The sequence below is a fragment of the Anomaloglossus baeobatrachus genome, chromosome 12 (assembly GCF_048569485.1).
Source record: "Anomaloglossus baeobatrachus isolate aAnoBae1 chromosome 12, aAnoBae1.hap1, whole genome shotgun sequence".
In the NCBI taxonomy this organism is placed as follows: domain Eukaryota; kingdom Metazoa; phylum Chordata; class Amphibia; order Anura; family Aromobatidae; genus Anomaloglossus; species Anomaloglossus baeobatrachus.
In genome coordinates, this window is record NC_134364.1 from 58057977 (window position 1) to 58075242 (window position 17266).

At 41.2% G+C, this 17266-nt stretch overlaps 1 protein-coding gene across 2 annotated transcripts in view; it reads left to right on the forward strand.

Moving 5' to 3' along the window:
* JAG2 (jagged canonical Notch ligand 2) overlaps nucleotides 1-15772 on the forward strand; it is a 78134-nt gene extending 62362 nt beyond the window's left edge. For both annotated transcript variants that reach the window (XM_075329546.1, XM_075329547.1), the window contains 14 exons: nucleotides 3286-3436; nucleotides 3697-3861; nucleotides 4114-4227; nucleotides 4339-4452; nucleotides 4539-4652; nucleotides 5829-5945; nucleotides 8162-8189; nucleotides 9400-9485; nucleotides 9806-9919; nucleotides 10026-10141; nucleotides 11376-11618; nucleotides 12258-12389; nucleotides 14193-14349; nucleotides 14447-15772. In XM_075329546.1, the coding sequence (XP_075185661.1) occupies nucleotides 3286-3436; nucleotides 3697-3861; nucleotides 4114-4227; nucleotides 4339-4452; nucleotides 4539-4652; nucleotides 5829-5945; nucleotides 8162-8189; nucleotides 9400-9485; nucleotides 9806-9919; nucleotides 10026-10141; nucleotides 11376-11618; nucleotides 12258-12389; nucleotides 14193-14349; nucleotides 14447-14883 (2088 nt within the window). In that variant the 3' untranslated portion in view covers nucleotides 14884-15772. The remainder of the gene's footprint in view (nucleotides 1-3285; nucleotides 3437-3696; nucleotides 3862-4113; nucleotides 4228-4338; nucleotides 4453-4538; nucleotides 4653-5828; nucleotides 5946-8161; nucleotides 8190-9399; nucleotides 9486-9805; nucleotides 9920-10025; nucleotides 10142-11375; nucleotides 11619-12257; nucleotides 12390-14192; nucleotides 14350-14446) is intronic.
* Nucleotides 15773-17266: the final 1494 nt, after the last annotated feature.

Below are 17266 nucleotides of genomic sequence, written 5' to 3' on the forward strand. Positions count from 1 at the left end.
AAAAAAAATTTAAAATTTGCAGGTACGCAGTAAAATTGTCAAGGCCTGCCGAAGCTTCATACCACAACCATGATTATGCCTGTAAGGCCTCTTTTACACGTCAGGGGTTTTTTTGCCATCCGGCACAATCCAGCGAATTGCGGATAAAACTGATACCGCCGGATCCGTGTTTTTTGGGTTTTTTTTTTCTCATAGACTTGTATTAGCGCCGGATTGTGCCGCATGGCCTCGCGTTTCATCTGGCGAAGGCTGGATCCGATAAAATTTATCTGTGCGGCCGCCGGAAGCAACGTCCAAAGGAATGTTTTTCGGAACGGTGAAAAACTGGAAGGCGACGGATCCGGCGCGGTCCGTCTTTTACAATGGAAGCCTGTGGGCGCCGGATCCGTCATCTGACAAATAATAGAATCAGGCGACGGATCAGTTTTTGCCTCTGGGCATGCCCAGACGTTGTATAAATTCACTTCTGGTCACAAAAAGTTTCTCTGTCTCTCCCATAACAAATAACCTTTGGCCCGAAGGGAATAAATGAGACTGATCCGTTTTTTTTTTACCAAATCCGTCATCTCAGGCACAAACCGGATTATGCCTAATCGCAAAAAAACTGATGTGTGAAAGAGGCCTAACAGCAAGTCAACCTCATTCTTCATATATTATCATACTGTAGATTTGGTTTGATAAGATTTGTTGGACTGCTTCCATCTCCTGACATTTTGTTTTGAGGGTGTTATGCTATGGAGGTTCTTGGTTCGACGGTATATCATAGTTTCTGCGAATTTTAACATTTTGTTTTTGTTTCTTTTGTTGTATGTGTCTATATTATTTGTGTTTGATATTGCATGATGTAATGCGGTACAATGTGTTTCGTTTTTGTTGTGACTGTTCTATTTACAAGATTTGAAAACCTAATAAAATATTGAATCATACTGTAGATTGCCTGTGGTAAAGACTGCCTTTGTTATTGCAAAGTGGCAGATTTGGTTTATAATAATGGGCCAAACCTCTGGCTTTTCACATGTCTGTGCTCCCTAAATTGTGGCTGTCAGATTTTTGTAACTGCTGGTTTAAGAAAACCAATTTTAAGGCATTTCCACAGGAGGACGTCCTAAATGTATGACAGTAGAGAAGAGTATTGGTGCTGCCTTTATCTGGTGTCCAGTCAATCCTCTGTGCCAGTCTACCTTTACTTCTGCACCCTGGGTGCTTCTGGCACTTGCTAGTCTTTCGCGATGTCTTGAGGCCGAGTGAGAATCCCTCCAGTGACACGTCTCTTCTTCTGCGCCCTGGACACTTCTGGCCCTTGCTAGTTCCCCGCAACGTCTTGTCAGGGCTAGTGACAATTTCTATGGTGAGCAGCTGGCCCGAGGGTGCAGGGTGAAGAACGGCTGTCAAGGAGGACCGGCATGGACTAGAGCAGAGCAAATCAAATTGCTCACCTCTGTCTGGAAGTGATGGGTCCCATCAATGGAGCCTTCACCATTCTCGGAAAAACAAGGCACAGCTGGGAATGGAGAAGTCTCCGTGTGCCTCCATTAGGAGGTCATCTCTCCTTTTGAAAACTGGGATCCAATTAAATACATATTTTGTGGGGATACCCCTTTTAAGTAATGGCACCACTATTATGCACGGAAGGCCGTAGATGTAGGGAACTATGAATTTATTTTTTATTTGGCTGAATGCAATCCAGTGTTGATGTGGTTAAGCGGCTAGGATGCCTTTTTGCTGCCACCATATTTTTGTGTTGTAACCTAAGCAGAGATGTTTGGAAGAAGCGAGTGTCTGCCAACCCTCGTCAGGACCCTCGGCTGTATTATTATTTTTATTACCGGTGGATTTAGTGGGCCTGCGTTACATCAGGGAGGTGGCAGGCCGGCTTCCCTTGGCTGGGCTGAGAGTCTTTGAAGGAGGGAGAAATATCGGCCAACCTGCAAAAAGTTCAATGTCTCCTTACCGGGCGAGGAATTTCTAGGTGGCAGAGACATTGGTCATGTTGATCCAGATACAGCAGACCGTGGTTTACTTCTTGTAGTTTTATACTTTTTGCAAAAAGTACAAGTATTTCACCCTAGTATTACTTGAGAGAACAAACTCCTGTTACATTTTTTTATTTTTTTTTTTTCTCCCTTTTTGAAGCTGAAATTTTTGCATTTTAGGTTTATGACAAAAATTTGCGTCTGGTTTCAATAACCACAGCCAAGACAAGTGGAAGCAATTTATTAGGACCGACTGCCTTACAAGGCCATACCCGCCCGGAGGTTTACATGATTTTAACATTTGTTTAAGTTGGGCATTTTTGTCCTAATAGTGACTGTAGAGGAGACATCAACCTGTAGAAAGTGCCGGATAGTGAAAGTTGCGTTTCTCTCTGGGAGAAGAATTCTGCTGCTTGTAAGATGCATTAATGTGACACTCGTGTTTACAACCTAAAGTATCCGTCCTGACCGTGGGGCACAAGCCGGTTATTCCTTTATTTTTAATCTGTGTTTGCAGATTAGTATATGATGAAAAATGAGTCGGAGAGGAAAAAGTAGAGTTAATGGGATGTTTTGGTCCTCGTGGTTTGTTTTTTTTTTTTTTTTTGTCTGGCTTTTTTTAAGCATAGGGATAATCCAGTTTCAATGTCTACTATTAGAGCCTTATCAGGATCCTGCTCTCTCTGGCTCGTCTCGCTATTCCTTGTCTTTCTACGCTAATCTTGTGGTAAAGCCGCACCTTTTTAAAATAAGAGGTTCAGACGTAACAGAGAATTGCATAAATAGCAATTAAATAATGGAGGAACTTTTCCCGTTAGCAGTTCTGGTAACTTGTAGAAATTTTCATCTTGTTTTGTTGGGGCCCTGAGAAGCTTATTCTGAGCCCTCAAACCTTAAGGACAACTAAAACCTCAGCTGCCATTGCAGTAGACTTGGTCCTTCCAAGGGGTCACCAGGCATTTAGTCTTATTTTTTCTTATCCATGCACTGGCACAGAGACTAAGGATGCTGCGACATCCGAAACGCGTGGATAACTACTGAAATTTGGGCAATACAGTTACTGTGAGAATTTTAATGAATAAAGGAGAACAGAAGTTTGTGAAGCTGGAGGTCTTTTGGGTTACCGGCATAGAGATGGCTGAACCTTTGGAAAAGTACAAGTAATGCTTCAAGCCTGTGCGATTCTGGCTTTGAGAAGCACCATAGGCACTGTAGTCATCCAGTATCGGGAACCATTGATCTTCATAGTGCTTACTCGCCTATTATATGTTTCTTATTAGAACTTCTTTCTTCTTTTTATTTTTTTCTTAAGGTGGACATTGATTTCTGTGACCCGAACCCATGCCAGAATAAAGCCCCCTGCTACAACGTAGGAGGCGATTATTACTGTGCTTGCTCAGACGACTACGATGGCAAGAACTGCTCTCATCTTAAAGACCACTGCAAAAATGGTTTGTGTAAAGGTAAGCGGAGGTGCCGGCGCCGTAACGTTAGTGCCGAGAGGCCCTGTGTCTAAGTCATGTCTACATTTGTAGGCGCATTCAGAGAAACCGCTGCCATAAACCGCCGCACAGGATGCAGTGTACAAATGTTGGTCGCTGGCTATTTGTGAAGCCGGGCCCTGTCCTGAGGGTTTTGGGGTTTTTTTTGTTATGGCATATTCTTTCTGCAGCTGATGGTGAGCGTCTCGGTGTCACTAACGTGTCCCTCTTGTTATTTTTAGTCATAGACAGCTGTACAATAGCGATTTCTACTAATGCCACCCAGGAAGATATCCGTTACATCTCCTCTAATGTCTGCGGGCCTCACGGGCGTTGCATTAGTCTGCCTGGTGGGAACTTCACCTGTTCCTGCAATCGAGGCTTCACTGGTGCCTATTGCCATGAAAGTGAGTCGCCTAGAAGTCCTATTTGTGTATTCGTGTGGTCTGTTTCAAAAATATATAATTATGTTAAGTTCTATATTTATTTTTATTTGTTAGATATTCTTATGTTTTGATATTCGTATTTCTTTTTATTATGAGGATAGATCTATCACTTTATTGTATATCAAAGAATGAATAAAAAAAATTGTGGTTAGGTAGCTAAAAAAAAAAAATAAAATCTAATTTTTCTAAAATGGGCATTTTTCATCCTCTCAGATATAAATGACTGCCATGGAAATCCGTGTAGAAATGGCGGCACATGCACCGATGAAATCGACTCTTTTAAATGCTTTTGTCCGAGCGGCTGGGGAGGAGAATTCTGTGACATCAGTAAGTGGAACCTATAACTTTTTTTTTCTCTGGTCTGTTGTGATCTTGTGTGTTGTATTCAATGCCATTCTACTGTTTTTTTTTTTTTTGTTTTTTTTTTCTCTTCTGCAGACTACAATGATTGTAATCCGAATCCTTGCCAGAACGGAGGTCGATGCATAGATCTGGTGAACGATTTTGTTTGCCAGTGTGAAAATGGATGGAAAGGCAAAACCTGTCACTCACGTAAGTAACACACTGTCCCTTATATGCGTATATAATATTTTGTCTAGTAGTGAACTCTAGCTGTATCACTTCGTTCTCCTCGGCAGGTGAATACCAGTGTGATGCCAACACCTGCAGTAATGGGGGGACGTGCTACGATACAGGAGACACTTTCCGATGCCTCTGTTCTTCCGGATGGGAAGGAGCCACTTGTAACATAGGTGAGTGTGAGCAGAGATTCGATCCTGAGACTCTGCATTACTTGTTACAGTATGTAGACTCAAGTGTTCTAAACAATCTAGACTCATTTTTTACATGGTCCACCTTCAGCTACTGCAAAACTACAACTCCCAGCACAGCGGAACGTAGTTCTGCAACAGCTTATAGGAGACTTCTGGGCTTCTAATATGTCTTATATGATGTAATTTGCACACAAGTGACTCAAGTCCTCGTGTGCAAATTACAATCATAAGACAAAAGCCCAAAGTCATTCAAGTACATTACACTCATTTTCTTAGACGTTTTTCTATTCTGTATAAATTTATAAAATGTTATCCATTTTTCTTTCTGACTATCTACAATTGTTTCTGGAATAATTCCTATAATGACCAAAGTGCACAGAATGGATCGTGTGGCATTTGCTGGTATTTAATATCCCATGTCTTTTGTTATGATTGGTGTGATGTACTGTATAGTAGTCAGTGATGGAGTTTGGTATCACTTGTGCTGTGCGGTAACTGATGTGATGTCAGTGGTGTTACATATTTAATTGAAAAATAAAATATATATTATATTATATTATTTATATATATATATATATATATATATATATATATTAATATATATATATATATATATTAATATATTAATATTAAAAACATTTATTATAGATATTTTCTTTGTAAAATACTATGTGATTCCTCCAGCTATCAGGGCATCCTGGGAGTTGTAGTTAAGAAGAATCACAACTTTCAGACCACTGCAGTGGTCGAGCTTAGTGGACTTGTAATGTCTGAATTGGTTTGGAAGTGTCATGTTATGTGAGTTTGCCATTCGCACATGGTTCCCATGTGTTTTTTACAAAGCCACTAATACCAATCAAGTGAATACTGCAATACCAGGCATGCCCTGCACACAAGGGTGGTGCAGTTTCTGGAAGTTTTGTCGGGGGTAATAACGCATACACATATATATTTATTCCTTTAATTTTTTTTAAAACTCTTGACTACTCCTTTTTAAGTTAATCGTTCCCAGTTCCATCGCTGTAAAACACCTTTGCTAGGGCTTCTGATATGTAATTAATCAGGTGGTGATCTGTCCCCTGATTAGATTCCATTATCATATTTTAATATTATGAAGGCAAACATCTTAAGTAATCTCTTGTCTTTTGTCTACAGCGAAGAACAGCAGCTGCCTCCCCAACCCCTGTGCGAACCGAGGGACGTGCGTGGGCAACGGAGATTCCTTCTCTTGCATGTGTAAAGAAGGGTGGGAGGGACGTACCTGCACACAGAGTAAGCCTTTACCTTTTTTTTTTTTTTTTTTTTTTTTTTTTTTTTTTTTCTTTTTCGTTCCTTTAGGATATAGGGTGTGTCTTATAACATGTTTTATCCTTTCATTTATTTGCCAACATATTTGACTCATTTGGGATGGGATCTAGCCGGAGGCTACGAAAAAGAAGCTTGTGTTTCTTAAGAATACATGATGTAGATGAGCGGTGCTTCTAGAAAACTTTGGAAATGTATGCAAACTATCCAACTTATTGCATCTGCTCTAATGTTGTGCAACTTATTTTTCTGGATTCAGTAAATTTTACTTTTTAGTTTATTGGTACCCACTGTAAAGATGATATGGATTTCAGCTTTCTTCTTAATCCTACAAAGATCTTACGACTATTGCAAACGTCAGCTGCAAGTTTGATTATGCCCTCTGCCTCGGTTGGACACGTTGTTCAATTTAATGCATGTTTATGGGTCAAAGTATCTCCACCAACCAAACCTAAAAGGAACCCGATATTAGCATCTGTCCAGCATGTTGCGTGCCTCCTAGTTGGGACCCAAACGATCTGCTCAGCAAGTCTTACCACCAACATTTTTATACACTGTCCATCCTATTTACAATCTGGTCCAAGCGGTCCAGTGGGCGTGTAATGGCCAACTTCGGCACCTGCTGTGAGCTCCCTAAACTGGCTCCTATCTCTTTTGATTGATAAGTTGGGTTAGCAGGCGCCAGGAAATAATTTAATGGCAGTCGTTTAGTAACTGGGAAACATGGTGATGGGTTTCCTTCTAGGGGTTTGCTACCACCTAGACTAATATTGTCAATCACTAGGATATTCCACCAAAGTCCACTGTGTTCCAGACTGATCCATTTTGTCTCCTTGGCTTCAAGTCACACTGTTTTTGTGGGGTTTTTGCTTCAAAATTTCTCAACTGTGCACACTGTTCCTAAATTTAATGGAAAACCAAAGATTTTTTTTAAACTTTTTTTTTTTTTACTGTTTAGTTTTCTAACTTTTCAACACCAAAAGTCGCAAATTTTGTTTTGATTTAATTGAAAAATATGCTGAAAACCTTATAATATTACGACATTTGGTAAATAAAGGTCTACTTTCATGAATGTGAATCTAAAAAAAAAGTCAAAAAGGCGGCACTCCTTAGTGTAGCTGTTTTTAGGTAAATGTAGGGACTCTGAGGAAGTGGAGCTGCTCTCCTTGGCGAGATGCGCTTAAAACGGGCAAAATGTTGAGCGTTTGTAAAAAGTGGACCTGCTCCTCCTTGTCTCTGTAATGCCTGATGGTAACCACAATGAGTAATGCAGGAAAAACAAGGAGTCACTGGTGCTGTTGGGGTAAAGAAAAATTGGGTACGGTCACATTATTGGGGCTCCATGTTTCTCACTGTGAAAGTGCCTTAATCAGGATGTATGAATGAAGAGGTACAGACATATAAAATTGGAACTGATCTGACCTCAAAGATCATTAATAATTTGGCCTATTAAGTCATCCTGGTTTCTAAGGAAAGATCGCGAAAATTGGAAGGGTTGACCTCATACTACTTCAACCTAGTAATGATCTTTGATGTCATATCCCTCCATTTTTAGGCTGAATGATGTGATCCCACCCATTTTTTTTCTCTCTTCTTACAAATGGGGATGACTACATAGGTCAACTTATTCATGACTCTTAATGTCCTATCCCTCCCATTTTTATAAGTTTGACTTATGAAGTCATCCCGGTTTCTAACGAGAGAGAAAAATATGATGGATGACAGAATTAAACTTCAAAATTGGAAATTGGAGGGATATGACAAAAATAATTAACTTGGATTGTGATGTTATTTCTCCCCCCACCATTTTTCTCGATTCTCCCTTAGAAACCAGGATTAGTTCATAGACCAACTTATTGAGGACCTTTTTGATGTCTATATCTGTGTGCATAATATAATCTACACCTTGCATTTCACAAATCTGTCAAACATCTTTTAATAAGCTGAGTTGTGCAGGAAAAATAAGTGGCTCAAAGCGTATTAAGAATAAGGCGCAAATCTTAAAGCCACGGAAAAAGCGGAAATTCCACCAGAGAAGTGGAGAAATAGAAATGATGAATTGTACCCATTATCAATGTTCTGCAGTCGTGGAGCAGTCTGGCTCCATTTTAGAAGACCAGTTTAATGACTCCAATGTATTTTTAGTAAAACTAAATTTGCAATTTCTCCTTTTTTCTTTGTAGATACAAACGACTGCAATCCATATCCCTGGTAAGTGATCCTTTCTTATATTTTTAGCCTATTCATAGATCATTAGTAACTCGACAGTCGCTTAAGATTTTGTTGTGCTGCGTATAGAAATGGGGAACTGTTTTGAGCATTAGCTTTTAATCCTGAAGGCATTGAAAATGCAGAAATGTCTTGAGCGCAGTCAAGAGGCTTCCGAGACCACCAGACTGTAGATATGACCCTGACAGTATGGATTTCTTATAAACCAACTCCATACTCAATCTATTGACTACATAATGGTAAAGGTCTGTTCTCTCCGATCTGCTTGGTGCATGCGCTTGACTTGCACGAGGAGTTTTCTCAGCTTGAGTCCAGTAGGCGGAGTCATGATTGACAGCTGTCAGGAGTCAAGTGGGCGGCACTGTACATGGAGCTTACAGACAGAGCTGTATATCATGACTTCGCCCACTGGACTCCCAAGTCCAGTTTACACTAAATCGGTCTGTAAAATTGTTAGATCAGGAGGGCTGCCAACATGACTGTTACATTGAACGAGTATTGCTGCACTTTAGGCCCATTTCACACGTCAGTGAAAAACAGACGTTTTTCACTGGCGTGTAAAACACGCACATGTCCCTGCGTGTGCCGAAAATCACGGCACACATGGATTGTCTAAGTGCAATCCGGGCTCCGTTCTCCGTGGCCCGTGATTGCACTTAGAGATTCACTCACCTGCGCCCGCTCCCGCTGTGCATGGTGCTGATCGCTCCCGCGACGCAGCATCCGGCCGGCGGTGACCCCTGCAGGAGCTGCTTCCGGGTCGACTGTGTCTCGCATAATGAATATGCGCGACAGTAATCAGCCGGCACAGAAGGAGCAGGGAGAACGGGCTGCAGAGGACATCGCTGGACACCGGGTGAGTTAAAATGTTTATTATTTTAAAAGCACGTTTTTTTCTGGCACGTGTTTCACGGACCACACCACTGCGTGGTCCGTGGAACATCAGTGATGCCAGAAAAAAATGGACATGTCTCCGTGCGGCAATCACGCACACGCGGGTACGCTGCACGGAGACACGTGCAGTGAAAAATCACTGACGTGTGAGCAGACCCATTCATTAGAATGGGTCTGCGTATGTCAGTGATTCTGGTACGTTTAAAAAAAAAAAAAGCACAAACGTACCAGAATCACTGACGTGTGAAAGGGGCCTTATACACAGTACCTCATTGGTTTCTCTCTCCTTCCTGTGCAGTTACAACGGTGGCATTTGTGTTGATGGCGTCAACTGGTTTCGTTGTGAATGTGCACCTGGATTTGCAGGGCCGGATTGCAGAATTAGTAAGACACTTACTTTTTTTTTTTTTTTTTAACTAATGTTTCATTCATTAATCATTGTTTTTCCTATGTCCAGATAAAATTAAATTATAAAAGCCTCTGGCCATTATTTGTATTCTATGCAATTTCTGAATAAACAGCAGAGAACGGATTAAATGACAAACTCCGAGCAGCTGCTCCGCACATTGCAATAAAAAAAGGACCAACTCTGCGCATTGCACACTTTGTGCTGTAAACCGAGCGGGCACTGCCATCTTTATGTTCCATTATGTGGACGAGAAAGGTCTGCCAAGCACGTCCTTATTGTTCCTTGTCTTTTGTAGACATCGATGAATGCCAGTCTTCCCCCTGTTCGTACGGTGCCACTTGTATAGATGAAATCAATGGCTACAGGTGCACCTGCCCTTCAGGACGGGCCGGCCCACGCTGCCAGGAAGGTAATTAGCGCGTTGTATTCACATAAGTGCCCAAAGCTCCAGTAGGCAATTTATATGGTTGACTTGGCAGAAGATCTAAACTGTTTTATTTCTTTATTTTTGCTAGTCATTGGCTTTGGAAGATCTTGCTGGCTGAAAGGAATGCAATACCCGCATGGGAGCAAATGGGACGAGGAATGCAATAGCTGTCACTGCCTGGATGGAGTGATCGACTGCACCAAGGTATGGATTATAATGCTCATCCTCCTCTAATCCATTGCGTTAGGGTTATGGCTTTCTCTAGCCCTTGTGAAAATAAATAAAAACATTTTTTGCTTCGACTTTTTTTTTGGGGGGGGGGTTAACGACTTTTTGGATTTTGTGCAAAATGGTGGTCACACGCCTGTAGGATGATCATTTTGCTCTTCATGGCACTGAGTGGACTTTCTCCAGGTCTATAAACTTCATCTGCTTTGCCTTGACTGGTTAGGGCACTAACTTTCCCCATGATTAGCAGCAGCATTGAGGTCTGCGGTTCAATCCAACCAAGCGGAAACATCTCTCTATAGTGTTTGTTCTCAAATTGTTCAGCTCAGTTTCATACAAGCTCCAAAAAGTTGAAGGGGTTGCTACAAAAATGTCTTATCACCTATATGGTATGAAACAGTCACTTATGTGCACTACCACTCCATTCTTGCTGAAGGTTGTAGTAATCTCCAAGGGTTTCTGGCAGTCAGTCCACCAGTCCTGGTGTAATAGGGTGGAGGCGTCACCACTGCTCTGTTGGCTTCAATTGGTCTATGGGAGCCGTAGTGCACATGTATGATGAGACTGTGAAGGATTGGGTGCACACAAGGGACTTGGGGACCATCGTGTTCCTGATACCTAGATGTTCTTTTTATGACTAGTACAGACCTTAATCACCATACCCACTACAGCTCTCCTGATCTGAACTATCCACCTTGTAAAGGGAATCTACCAGTAGATGTTTGCTACCTCATTTGAGAGCAGCCTGATGTAGGTGAAGAGATTCTGATTCCAATGATGTATCCCTTAGATTACTGGGTACAGCCGTTCTGACACAATCAGCATTTTTAGATTTAGCCATATAGCAGAGCTGAGAGCTACCCGCCCACACCAGGCTCTATATTGCGATTGTACATAGACAGTGAAGGGGCGTGACGGACTGCCGTGGGCATTACTTTATAGTCTGAGCAATAATAAGGGTCCTGCTACTTAAACAGCAAATAAACAGATTGGACTGTGACAAGTCAGGCATTCCTGAATTATCTGTTAACCGTTGCAGTGTGCTCGCTTCAGCTTACAGAGCAAAAACCTGCTAAGATTCCCTTTTAATTGCCTTACATCAGGGAACCTACTGCCATAGGTCAACTAATTTATATAGAATGGTTTCACTGCTTTCATGCAATTCTACATTTTCTAATTTGCTGTAGTTTAACCCCTGCTCTTTCTTCAGGTCTGGTGTGGGAAAAAGCCATGTCTATTGGAAAGACAACAGGATAAGAACCAGTGTCCCCAAGATCAGGAATGTGAGCCGATGCTTTCTTCTGTAAAGTGCTTCCAACCGCCATGCCAGGAATGGGGAGAGTGCAGCGCCCCCGACAGATCTCACATAAGTAAATGCCTACCCAATTCTGGATACCTGGACAATAACTGTGCCCGGATAACCTTAATATTTAACCCGGAAAAAATTCCACAGGTACAGATTTTCATTCTTTTATTTTGGATAAATTTATCAATGTGTGTATTATCATAGTATTCCATAACACAAATCTATCTGAGATTGGAGCCTAGTCCTCCCCTATATTCGGCCGTGATAGTACGCTGGGCCTATTGCAGGGCCCGGGGCGGAGGCGATTACTGCCTGGATTCTCTTCTGTCTTCTTCAGCTTCTTATGCTTCATGCAGTTAGGCCCTGCATTGGGATTAAAACATTAGTTTAGCTTTGCCTGTAGTGTTCTAGCTGGGCATTAAGGGTATATAATATAAATTTCAGACTAAGGTGGGACCCACACCTTCTCTTGAACAGCGGTCCCTTGATCTTGGGCGTGCATTCACAGCGATCTTCAGAAATACTATAGACATCAGGTAGGAGGGGGCGTTGGGGGACCCTGATTCTCATAGGTGTGGTCCCTAAAATAAAATGGTGTACGTGGATGTGGGGTCTGCACCCATCAGACATTTGGGGCGTATGATCGAAGATATGAAAATGTCTTTCATGTTCTTTACACTTGTTTGTTGTGTAAATAAAATCCTGTCTTGTACAGGTGAAATATTGACTATTGTTTTCAGACCGGCAATACGGTTTATATTAATAGCTGCTTTGCTTCTGTCTAAGGGAACTACAGTTGAGAACATCTGCTCAGAGATCCGATACTTGCCTTCCATCAGAACGGTGTCCAAAGACCAGCCGCTCGTTGTCTTGTGTGACGAAACGTACTCCGCAGAAAAAGCAGTGGAGGTTACAGTGGTAAGTATAGCTTCTCCAGGACAGGCTAAAAGGTTCGGCATTAAATGGGTTGTCGCATGACCACTAAGGGTGGTTTCACACATCCGGCATATTGCCGGATCTGGCACACTCCAGTACAGTGCAATACAGTACAATGGCATTGCGGCAAGCTCCGGTCACATGACAGCACGTGACCGGACCTTGTCGCGCTGCCATTGTACAGTATTGCACTGTGCTGGATCCGGCAATATGCCGGATGTGTGAAACCACCCTAAAAGCTGCCTATATGGGAGACATCGAAGGGAGGTTCACTTCCTTGGTCACTGCTGGGTGGGGAACATCTCACAAAAGAGCCTGTTCCAAGGGGAAGAGTTTCATCCATATATTGTATTGACTTTAATATCTGATGTTTAGCTTAGAGGAGCTTAAAGGGAATGTCACCAGGTTTTTGCCACCTAATCTGAGAGCAGCATAATGTAGAGACAGATCCTGATTCCAGTGATGTCATTGAGCTCTTTCCTGTCATTTTGATAAAATCAATGTTTTCTCTGCTGCAGAGATGATATGATCATTCATTAATCAGCAGTATATTAATTACAGGACTACTTGGTAGTTCAGCATATTCATGTATAACTGCTAGATCTGCAGCCGAGAAAACATTGCTGTCATTTTGATAAAATCAAACAGCCCAGTAAGTGACACATCGCTGGAATCAGGGTCTCTGCCACTACATTATGCTGCTCTCAGATGGTGGAGCAAAAACCTGGTGACAGATTCCCTTTAAGGGTGTATAGGAGACATCCACTGAGACACCAGGTTTCTAGATCATGAATGTTATTAGACAGAAGATCCAAACTGTTAGGCAAAAACTTTTTGGTGAAAATATATAAGGAATATTGCGGCTCCATAGTGACGAGAGCATTAAATATTACTTTTATCAAGTTTCAGGTTACATTTTAATAAGAGTCCTTTAGATGGTCCCTAACTTGAGGACCTTTCATCTTTATAACTCTTGTGTAAACACCACTGTTCCCATGAATTAGTGTTTTTTGGCTTTTTTTTTTTTCCCTCGTTTCTGCACCTCTCCATTCTTTAGATAAGGCACCTTTTTTCCCTTTAAAATCTAGTCTCTTTAGCTAAGTGGGTGTGGTCCATAACACTTTTGTATGTGTCTTAAGGACCGTATCCACTTTTACAAGGGACTAGAATTCTATGCAAGGCAGAGGAGGCCGTACCTCAGGAATGGAAAGCTGCCTAGACCAGAAAAACACCGAATTCAGGAGAACAGTGGAATTTAACCACACAAAAAAATTAGAGAACTGGTCAGTCATTAAATATAAAACATACATACATGAAAATTTCACACATATTCTGGAGGGGCTTGGGATATCTATTGGAAGAACTTGGATCTTTTTAAAGCACCACTCAAGCGAGTGTTTTGTTTTTTTTGTTTGGGTTTTTTTTGGGGGGGCGGGGAGGCGCTCGGTGCTATCTTGTGACTGTAACTTGTGGCTGGCCAGGAGTTATATCACAAGCTCTTACTAAAAGTCTGAGAACTAGGATGAGACTCTCATAGACTTTCATAGAGTGTGCCAGAGGCCACTTTTCAATGTAACACTGGTGATATCGGTAGGTCACAAATGATGTTGGGGAGGTGGACTTGGATGTAAAGCGCCACTTCAGTGTTTTTGATTTATTTTATTTTTTTAAGTGAGACATATAGAGGAAGATTGGATTTGTTCAGGACCGTTAAGAAAACTGCTACATCAAGCTTATATTTCCGGATCTGCTCAGGTTGACCGTGGTCTCTCTCTTGTCTTTCAGGCACTTGTCTCACAAGTGGACAATCAAGACGCCAGTCTCATTCAGAACGCCGCCAATACAATTGTCAATGCCATCACCAAACGACAGAACAGCACGGTCATGTTAGCAGTCACAGAAGTCAAAGTTGAGACCACAGTGGTAGATAGCTCCAGTTCAGGTAAGTAATCTCAGGCTTTGTGGTCTTCCGTCAAATCCCCAGACGTGTCCCATATGTATTGCAGTCTAAAACCTCATTTTCTTTCATTCCTTTTTAGATTACCTTGTCCCGGTACTCTGCGTAGTTTTTGGCATCGTTTGGATGACGTGTATAAGCATATGTGTCTGGTGGACTCGAAAGCGAAGAAAAGAGCGAGAGAGACGGCGAGAGGCTCGCCAAGAAGAAGAAGCAAATAACCAGCGCCAACCTTTAAATCCAATATGGAACCCAATACGGGTGCCTTATAGAGACATTCAGTATGAATGCAAAAATCTTCTTCATATTCAAAAAAGAACTTCTGGGGAAGAAGAGGGGGTGAAAGAGGACATGGTGGATAAGGAGGAGGACACTGAGGAGGAGGATTGCCCCCCTCAGTCATACACAAAGGCTTACACAAGCATAGGGGATAGTGACTGCTCAAAAAGTAAACCACATCGGACAAGTCTCGACAAAGTGGACAACAGATGTGTTAAAAATGTGAACGCACCCCACTGAAGGAAGCAAAGCCGTATCTGTATACACAGAAAGGACCTATGCTGAGAACGGGACTAGGAGAGGCGCAGAATTCATCTCCAATTGAATGGCCCTTCCACCATTAGTTGGCGTCATGGGCGAGTTCCTTGGCAATAATTGCCAGGCCCTATTTTTCTCTGGACGAGCGGTTCAGGACTAAAGTCTGGACTCCCAATTTCTTTATATAATGTAAAAAAAGTTACCAGTTTTTTTTTTTTTTTTTTTTTTATTTTCTATTTGTTGCTGTAGTCTTTCTATAAATTATTTGTGACTATGAAAAAGGCAAAAAAAAAAAGAAAAGTTCTTTGATAGTTGCTATTTTTTATAAAGTTTGCTTTAAATCCTCTTCAGTCGAGGATTTATCTAATGTACATTTTTCTTATGCAAAGACTGTACAGTTGTTTACAAGATTGTTTTTGTTTTGTTTGTTTTTTTTTTTAATATAATTTAATGACGTCCAGCCCCTCCAGGTTGAGGAATATTATTTTATTTTTATTTTATTTTTTTGCTTCTTAAATCATCCCTTTCCCCATCTCTTTCCTGTCTCTGTCCAGTGTTTCGACAATGTCTTGTAGGGAAGAAAAATATCTGTGCCCGACTCTTACATAGGTCTTCATTATCTTTGCTTTCAGGACTGGTCCCAACAAACTTATTGCCTTACAAGTTTTTTTTTTTGTTGTTTTTTTTTTTTTTTGTTCATAGGCACAGCATTAATGCGACACGGCGATCTATGACTTAAGTGTCTTTTTTTTTTTTTCTTTTTTTTAATTTCGGTTAATTTTATTGTTTTCATATCTTTATTTTAGGATTGCAGTATTGATGTATGTGACAAGTGCCTTGAGATTAAACTTTTTCTTTAGCAACTGTCAAAGACTACCTTCTGCTTTAATATATATGTCATATATTACGGGCAGAGCGCTAGGGTCCTCCTTTATAGAGACGTTTATTTTTCTCATTGTAAACATGTTTTGTAAATATGTATATATTGAAGGAATCGCTCTGTATATTTGATTTATTAACAATATTTCGGAATTTCTTCTGTTCTTTGTTTTATGCCATTCCTTTTTAATTTATGTCTCAGAAGGGAGGTTTTATTTTTTTTTTTTTTTTTTTTTTTTTTTTTTTAATATCCATCCTCATTAAGAAAGATTAAAACCTAACTTCACTTAAAACCTAAAATTGGGTTAGATATGTGGCTGATTTCTTCCTAATAACTATCCATGGATTGTCTGATTTTCCTTCTTAGCTATATTGAAATTAATGGCGGGGTTAACTGCAAATTCACACAGAACCTGTTGATAGTTGTGGCGCTGTTATTGGAAGCAAGCAGCCACTTGCTGCTTCCTCACAGAGGAACCATCAGAGTGTCCGACTGCTGGTTACGAGTACCGCGCACCTGAGCATGGTAGTGCTCCCTCATCACTAGTTAGGACTACTGAGCATGGTATTGCCTGTTAGAGTTGAGCGAGTACTTAACTGTTCCTATTCGCTATACTCATATCTTTGTAATGTGTAATACTCGCGTATTCATTCCGACTAGCTTGTGTAATTCAAGTCAATGGGGAAAAACTCGCAATGTAACGAGTAACCCGAATGTCGTACTATTCGTTACTCGCACGAATAGTGCGGCTCTCAGGTTACTCGTTACATTGCGAGTTTTTCCCCATTGATGTGCATTGCACACGTTTTTCGGAATGAATACGTATTACACAGTACTCGTTATAAGTATAGCAAGTACGAATAGTTAATTAATCGCTCACCTCTAGTACCTGCTCATCACTAGACATTTGTGAAACTTTTGAGCCAAAGTGAGCTCTTGGACAAATTAGAAGGATCTTAAAACAAAAGGAAGGGCTTAGGCTAAAGGTGCACGCTGCGTGTTTTGCTGTGTTTTTGGCTGCAGTTTTGTCAGAACGTTGACATTTGACTTCCCAGCAAAGTCTATGAGAAGTCAGATTTGTCATGCGCACATTGCAGTTTGTCAGCGTTTTATTTGTCACAAGTTTGTGATCAAAAAAATGCTGCATGTTCATTCTTCCTGCGTTTTTGTCAACATTTGTCACAAAAACGCATGTTGTGAAAAACCCACCAAAAACACAGCAAAAACGCACCTACAATTACAAGCGTTTTTGTGACCTTTCCAGGCTCTCTGACAAGGTGCAGTTTTGGCTGCAGTTTGTGAACACAAAGATGCAGCGTGCGCATGTACCCTTATACTGCTTGACTTTGACCCAAAACATTGTGTCAATAATTGCATGTGTGTGATCCCAGGCTATGGCCATACGCCGCCATCAGGAATGTTCTCCACTCAGGAACTGGCATTAATTTCTTTTGTAATTTACCCCACTTTTGTGGCATAAACTAT